Source organism: Gambusia affinis, linkage group LG19 (assembly GCF_019740435.1).
Source record: "Gambusia affinis linkage group LG19, SWU_Gaff_1.0, whole genome shotgun sequence".
Classification (NCBI taxonomy): domain Eukaryota; kingdom Metazoa; phylum Chordata; class Actinopteri; order Cyprinodontiformes; family Poeciliidae; genus Gambusia; species Gambusia affinis.
The window spans coordinates 23,312,280-23,320,313 of NC_057886.1; the positions used below are offsets into that span (position 1 = coordinate 23,312,280).

General features: G+C 38.9%; 1 protein-coding gene across 1 annotated transcript; it reads left to right on the plus strand.

Moving 5' to 3' along the window:
• Nucleotides 1–245: 245 nt before the first annotated feature.
• On the plus strand, nucleotides 246–7,561 carry LOC122821766 (nuclear distribution protein nudE homolog 1-like). Its single transcript, XM_044099964.1, has 9 exons — nucleotides 246–347; nucleotides 2,190–2,313; nucleotides 3,855–4,008; nucleotides 5,676–5,824; nucleotides 6,007–6,143; nucleotides 6,470–6,694; nucleotides 6,773–6,858; nucleotides 7,005–7,150; nucleotides 7,215–7,561. Exons 2-9 carry the CDS (start codon nucleotides 2,228–2,230, stop codon nucleotides 7,261–7,263), a joined length of 1,032 nt encoding a protein of 343 aa, XP_043955899.1. The 5' UTR covers nucleotides 246–347; nucleotides 2,190–2,227; the 3' UTR covers nucleotides 7,264–7,561.
• Nucleotides 7,562–8,034: the final 473 nt, after the last annotated feature.

Here is an 8,034-nt window from a genome sequence, read left to right on the forward strand (position 1 = left end):
TTTGAATATATATATTTTTGGATTTCTAGAAACAGCAAACATTTTTCCAAGTACTGTTTATACGTTTTCCTACTACACGTGAAAGCAGCACCACCGTGTGGCAATCCATCGAAATTTCTGTAAATTAATGCGAACACCCCTTTGACGATTTCCACCACTCTGATTGGACTGTCACTCTTGCAGCCCGCCCAATTTCTGTGATTGGCAGAAAAGCGTCCAATAGCGACAAAGAACAAGAACGTCATCTAATTTGTTATTGGCCAGTTGACGTTGACAAAATGAATGGCAAATTTTATTGTTCGACGCCTTCCCGAAGCGGCGAGTAACTTTCTGACTTCCAACTCAAGGCAAGTCCTTTTAAATTGGTCTAATTCCGTCAATTTGTGCGAAGGTTTTTTCTAACTCTTCGTTTATAGTGAAAATGACGTTTCTAGAATGTTTGGGGTGAAGTTTTAGTTTGATAAGGAAGAGTTTAAGAGGCATACGGGTCAAATGTTGGTTTGAGCTGGGATTTAAACGGTTAAACTCCGTTAGCCGAATCAGCTAGCGGTAACTTAAGTTTTACTCCTTCAACCTTTCTGTTATACTTTCCATAGTTTTATAGATAATACTCGGGCTTTAAGCACATCTCTAAGTGTTGGGGTTAGTTACCATAAACAGCAGGCTGGGTGTGAAGGTATGTTTAGCTCGGTCTTCTGTTAGTTCCGTTTTTTATACCCTCGGGTCAGTCTTTGTATTGAACTCTATTTGTTTGACTCAAATGTAAATAAATGATAGATGTTCCACAATGACAGAAAGTTTTGTTGTCAAAACATTCCAGGTTTGTTTTGGGTGTTTTCTTAACCCGTAAGTGAATAGCCACGTATCAATAGTTGATGAAATGATTTTTCATCAACGATTGATGAAAGATCAATCGTTGATGAACTATTCATTTTGCTGATGAATGAGACATATTGATTAAAAATGATCTGTTTTCGGTTAGAGACACAAGCCTTTGCTACTCCCGGTAATACAAGAATATTACATTATCAGTTATAAATTTCATTTACATTTAGCATATAAAATGGGAAAATACTGCGGTAAAATAAAAATAAATATTATTAAAAAAATAAAGTTAAATGCCTTTTAATACTTAAAATTTTCAAATAAGATGAAATTTTATGGAAAATAACAATTTGATTTATTTTTCCCAACATGTAAATGGTCACATTTTAACATTTACATCACATCTAATTAATTCATAATTTAGTATTTGTAAGTAGACATTGTAGTGTTTCTACTCCATTACACGAATTAATATTGATTTCAAAACAATGTTTATTTTATTTTTATTAATTTCTTTTTGGCAAATTAACAAAGATAATTTCTTAATTATCTTTGTAAAAATAAAACATATTTTTACGTTCTGGTTCTGTATAAAACCATCACTCTACACTTTGATACTTACTTAAAATGTATGTATTTTCAGTTATGTTTCTCAAACAGGACCACATTTAATTAAATAAATGTTTGGAAGATGATGAGTCGGATTTAAAAAAAGAGTTCATTCTGCAGATTTTTTGTTTAAAAGATGCTAATTAGAAATGAATTAAATTCCTTTTTAAGAATGTAAAGATTTTATTGTCTAAAATGCAGCACGTCTAGCATCAACATGCTGAAAACTCAGCTCTCTGTTTCTTTTTTTATCTATTTTTTCAGAGTTTAAACTATGTAAAACTAAAACTGCCACTTGAGCAGCTCTGGGTAAAATATATTTACAACAAAATATATTTTAAATGCATATGTCTATTTTTCTTCACAGGTTTGGCCTAATTAGTGCTCTATGTGTTCTCTCTGCAAATTACCTTTTTTTTCCTGAGTTAACGATTAATCAATTACTAAATTAGTATATGATTAACAATTATTATTTAAATAATTGATTAATCACAATTTAATAATTTTGGCCCTGTAAGAACATTTGCTTCCCTTAACATTTTCTACATATGAATCGCGCTAATCAAAGATTTCAACATTTGCAACAATAAAACATTTAAAGAAATTCAATTATGCACTAATTAGGTAACTTCTGAAGGCAGTTGGTTGCATTAAATGTTATTTGTTTGTCTGTTCCAGTATACAGAAACCATAAATGGTTGACCAACAGTACGGGGTGTGTTTCTGTTTCTGTTTCTGTTTCTGTGTCGGTGCAGAACCAAAGAAGCCGCTGTGAACCGTGACCACGCTGGAGATGGGGGACCAGGACGCGCCTCAGTTTGGATCCGTGGAGGAAGAACTGGAGCACTGGAAGGAGGAGGCGGCGCGGCACCAGCAGATGTTGGTTCCCTCTTTATCTTTTACTCCAAACGCTTCCTTATCTAATCTGGAAGCATCGTGATCTACAAAACAGTGAACATATGACTTTATCTTTTCTTTGAATCCAGAATGTCCAAACTTTTTCTAACATGGGCCATAAATGTCAAGTTGGACCTACAACAGGGGACACTAAAGTTTTTCTATTTTTCTTCATAATTGTAATCACAAAAACTATTTTGCTTTTTTATTTTTTTACCTGCTAATTAAATAACAAACTATTATTATATGTTGATAAAATAAGCAGAATAATCGGATTTCTGTAGATAATTATTGTAGAGTTGAAAGAAAAAAGGATCTTGGTTTCCATATTTAAAAGAAAACAACAAACTGTCTCACATTTTCACATCGATCTTCTTTTTCTAGATCTGATTTTGTGTCTTTTCAGCAACCAGAACAGGATTTTGTTCAATTTAGTTTTATTTTTCTAAGTTTATTAAATTGTCATGCCCAAGTCTGAATTTAGTTACAGCCAAAAGATGTTTTTGATACGATTATTAATTAATTACATTAAATTAAATTAATTTAAATTGAAAGCAAATAACCAAATACATACGTTCCTTTTGAATCATAAAAATAAACATTTTATTACCTAAAATGTAAAACAACTTTCTTTAGTGAACGCTTCATCATTTGAATTAAAGGATTTTGTTTGCAGAATTAGAACCAGATGAAAGTAAAACCATTTGAGAAGTTTTGGGTTGAACAGATTTACTTTTTAAAAGATTTTATATATATACCATGTATATCTTAAATCCAAAATGTTTATATTTTTGTACAGTTTTGACTTGATTGCTGCTCTGAATATGTTCTTCCACCAAATGGCCTGTTTTGAGTCGGCATACTCCAGTTAATAACTTATTGATTACTAAATTAGTTGACAGTTATTTCAATAATTGATTCATAATGATTAATCTGATTGTTTCAGCCCTGATTATTATCATAAAATAATAAAATACTATTGATATATAATAGAAATAACATTACTACTACTTCTAAAAAAGTAATAAAAATAGATTTCTATTAACATTAACACATTTTCTTTACTGTTATTAAAATTAGTTTTGTTATTTTTAACAATAATTATCTTCTTCTTTTCTCAAAGAAGCAATTAAGAAAAAGTTATTGAACATAATCTTGAACACTTTATTTTGTAAAAGTAGTTTCCTTTATTGCTTTTATCGGTTTCCATGGCGATTGCCATTCACAACATGAGAACGCCGACTGTTTGCTCTTCTTTCTCTCTGATTGTGACGAGGTTGTATCCTCACCTTGAGAACTTTGTGATGTTTCTATATATTGGCACAAAATATTAACTTATGCGTGCAAAAATATCCCATCTGTCAGGTTTTTTATGTGTTTGTAATGAGTTTATAACACTTTGACTGAAAACACCTTTATGCTTTCTGCACTAATATGTTTGAGGAGTTTAAAGCCACGTCTGTCCTGTTGTTTAATAAAACCCAACCTGAACACCTTGGATGTTTTTGTCTTTGTGTTCTCAGTGCGGTGGAAGCACAGGAGGAGCTGCAGGAGTTCCAGCAGATGAGTCGGGACTACGAGGTGGAGCTGGAGCTGGAGCTGAAGCAGCTGGACGCCAGGAACCGGGAGCTTCTCTCAGCCAACAACCGTCTGCGCATGGAGCTGGAGAACTACAAGGTAGTCAGACATGGAGGGTTAAGCAGCAGGCGGCCGTGCAGACATTCATACGGCTGCAGGAGTTGACTTAATTTGCATAAAGCTAACTGACCGCCAAGTGAATCGGTTCAAACTGGGGATTTTCATATCTGTCAGCTGATAATAGGTTTCCCTGCAGTAAATTTGTTTCTCTGGTTGCGTTATCCGAGCACAGAGCAGCCTTCACAGAGCATCGATTCAGGGATGAAAAGGCAGCTGACGGCTCCTCCTCCTCCTCCTCCTCCTCCTCTCTGTGTCTGGAGGCGATGGCAGTGCAGAGCAGCGACGACTCTTCTGATTTTATTGGTTTAGAATCGGCCCGGAGCGGATGCTGCGGCTTTATTAGGAAATGCGTTCAGGTTGAACTCGTGTTTGCTGTAAACGGAGCTCTGGGTTTTGATCAAAGGTTTAAAAAGTGAACGGGTTAATGGGTGACTTTATTGTTCATATTGTTGCAGAAAGCCAAACACAAACTGACCACACAGTTACAGCAAACAGGAAGTTCAGGGGTTTGTCTCTATAAAAGCAGATTTCATGATGTCATCACTATTAAACACCAAAATTCAAAACCTGTGTGTATGGCAGGCTGACTTAACATGTCATTATTTTCCTCTGACTATATAATGAAAATGAAAATGAGTTTTGACTATCCTGGCTGATCATTGGATGCATCTTCAATTTGATGAGTCAAAACGTCTTTCTAGATGTTCGGATGACGTCAGCGGATTTGTCATTTGAAGTGTCACACACTGCAGTTACAATCCAGGATACAGAGACTCATGGCTCATCAGAATGACATTTTTATAAATCTGGATCAGGAAGTTGAGTCCAAGGCCCCCCTGTGCTGCCACTGAGCTGCCCAAACAGTTGCCTGCAGAATTTCAGGTTTCCTGCCCAAAATGGTCAGAAAATGCCACAAAGTAGAAAAAGCTGGGCAGTATGGGACACTGCACTTAAAATGAGAAATGAATCTGAGGCATTTGAAAATTTTAATTATTTTGAAACAAAAACAAAAAAACAGATTTGAAACTGAAAAACAAAAATTGAAACTGGACAGATATGTTTGAAACTTAAAAAAGATTTGACACTGAAAGCAAAGATGTGAAACTGATTCAGATTGAAGGTGTTTTTCAGTTACAGATTTTTTTCTTTCAAATCTTCTTTTCTTAGTTTTCATTTTTTGTTCTTTCGCACAAACTTTACGGCCCCAATTTAGCTCCGTAGAATCAGTGCCCACACTCAGGATCAGAAACGCCTCCTGGCTGTTTTTTTGCCCTTTTAGAAGATCCTATTCTTATAAAGTGACATTATGTAAAAGGAGCTGCTGGTTTTATAATCATGTTTGTTTTTTTCACAGTTAAAATATTTTTACTGTTCACTAGACCACAGTGGGTTTTTAAAATGTCTAACTTTTTGCTGTTGGTTGAGGCTTTTGGATCCAAACATGATGTTATCGGAGCAGTAGCTGTTCTTATCTCCAGGAATCTGACATGTTGAAGCTTCACGCCGCTTTACTCAATCGTGAAGCGGCTCATTCATCTGATGCGTGACTTTCTGTGGAACCGGCGTGTAAATCTGTTAAGTCGTCATCTGACTGGTCCTTCTTTCTGCTTCACCTTTCCTCCATTTCTGCTTTTTTCCAAATTCAGGACAAGTACGAGACGCATCACTCTGAGGCGTGCCGACAGATCTCCAACCTGGAGGGAGACCTGGCCGAAACCGCGGCCGTCAGAGATCAGCTCCACAAGTACATCAGGGAGCTGGAACAGGCCAACGACGACCTGGAGAGGGCCAAGAGGTCAGCAGGTCGACACCTAGCTGAAGCACTGAGACGTTTCAAACTCGCTCTTCATCTGTCTTCAGCTCCGTCTCTCATTTCTCTGCATCCCTTTGTCTCCAGTCAGCTGTCTGCTGCCCTGTCTGTCTTTCTGTCTGTATTAAATGCTTGTTAAATAAAGGAGTCGTTCTTCTGTTTTCTAGAGCGACCATCATGTCTCTGGAGGACTTTGAGCAGCGGATGAACCACGTCATAGAGAGGAACGCCTTCCTGGAGAGCGAGCTGGACGAGAAGGAGAATCTCTTGGAGTCGGTTCAGAGGCTGAAGGATGAAGCGAGAGGTAAAGTTCTGAGGAAGTCTGTTTTTATTTTAGTGAGAAGGCATTCTTCATTTGACTTCAGTAATGAGGATATCAAAATGTTCAGCCCCGTCTTTGTCTTCAGCTCCCTTCAGGTTTTTCCTCTTTCTTCATCTCAGTCTTTCTCCTCAGCTCTCTTCAACCCCGTCTCTGTCTGTCTGTCTCTGTCCTCGACTCTCTTTAACTTTATTTAGTTCTCTTTGCATCATTCAGCAGATTAGGATTCTCACTGCTGTTTTGCAAAGAACAGAAATAGTTTTAAATGTTGTGTGTGTGTGTGTGTGTGTGTGTGTGTGTGTGTGTGACAGACCTTCGGCAGGAGCTTGCCGTGCAGCAGAAACAGCAGGTACAGGACAGGAAGCCTTCCATCAGCAGCTCCGTCAAAGAGCCTTCGTCCTCTTCGTCGTCGACGGGGTTGCCGACCCCGCCCTTGACCCCCCCAGACAGTAGGATGGAGGATAAAACCTCGGCTCCGCCCAGACCTGTAGCCTCCTCTGAGGACATCAGCACGCCGCCGCCCTCCGTCAGCAGAGGTCAGACTGAGAGTTTATCTTTTATTAGAGCTGGATTTATTTTCTGTCCATATTTTCACCAGTTGGTTTGTTTCTCAGCTGAAAGCATCTCTGCGATTCCTCTCACCACGTCTGCAAGAATCTCTGCTCTGAACATCGTCAGTGAGCTGCTGAAGAAAGTCGGGGTAAGGTCCAACATGGGGCAGATTTTGACAGCGCCGCTTGATCTCCAGCTGGACTTCCTGCTGTTCTTTGGGTCGTTGTCCTGCAGCAGAACTCACCTGAGCTAACACTTCCTGGTTACTGAGAAACCTCACCGTTTCCTTCCCAGAGTCTGGAGTCGAAGCTAGCGTCCTGTCGGAATTACGTCAACGAGCAGACGGCGAATCGCAGACGCCACAGCGGAGGATCTGGATCAGCGCCGGCCCAGAGCAACCCATCAGAGACCCATCCCACCAACGGCCTCTACAACAAGGGGTGAGCAGCTCTGGGTGGGATTATTTACATCCACAGCTAACCGCTAACACTCCTGTCCCTCCAGTCTGGTGAAGAGGCTGGAGTTTGGTGCAGGATCTAAGCTGCTGCTGTGAACCCGACCGGACCTCTCCGTCTCCTCTGAGCGGGTCTGGATGGTCCAAACCTCACCTGGCCTCGGTCGGTACCTGACGGACCGCACCGACACCGAGCAGCTGAGGCTAAACGGATGGAGACGCTGGAGGTTGAGTTGGTCTTTTATCAGGACTTCCTCTTCAGCACTTGCACTTGTCTTGAATGTCCGTTCTGGAACTTTTGTTCCGACTCCCTGAGTCTGGATTTGAAGACATATTTTTATGTGTTCAGACTGATGAGAAGCTAAGCTCATTAGTTGATTAAAACAGTGAAAGTTTGCTTCTGATGTTTGAATTTTAGGAGGAGACGTTTTTCTGTTCACCTTACTTTGGTCCATTCAAAGTAAGTGGAAGCAAGTCACATGCTTTCCGGTTTGCTAGCTAACACCTGATGGTCTGTAGTTTTCTCATTATTCATCCTGAGGGGGCGTTTATGCTTTTTGATCTAGATGTATAATTATAGATGGGAATGCACACTTGGAGCACAGCGTCGTGTTGCATCAACTAGTGCCTTCAGGAAACTTACTGGAAAAAAACGGGTTTGAAAAGAATCGTTCATCAGTCACATCATTTTAGCCGAGATACATAGTGGTTGCTATAGCGATTCCCGCCTTCTTTGGTTTGATATGTTTACTTCCTGATCAATTTTTTTATTATCTTTAACATCGTTGCCACAGTAATTTATGGATTTTTTTTGTTGGTTCTCTGTCATTATTTCTTGCCTAGTTGCCATCGCAACATTATTATTATTTT

Excerpts from the sequence above, each read along its gene's own strand:
- LOC122821766 (XM_044099964.1), top strand. The coding sequence starts at position 2,228 with ATGGGGGACCAGGACGCGCCTCAGTTTGGATCCGTGGAGGAAGAACTG. Across the intron at positions 5,825-6,006 it reads GACCTGGAGAGGGCCAAGAG|AGCGACCATCATGTCTCTGG; the intron begins GTCAGCAGGTCG and ends TCTGTTTTCTAG. Across the intron at positions 6,144-6,469 it reads GCTGAAGGATGAAGCGAGAG|ACCTTCGGCAGGAGCTTGCC; the intron begins GTAAAGTTCTGA and ends TGTGTGTGACAG.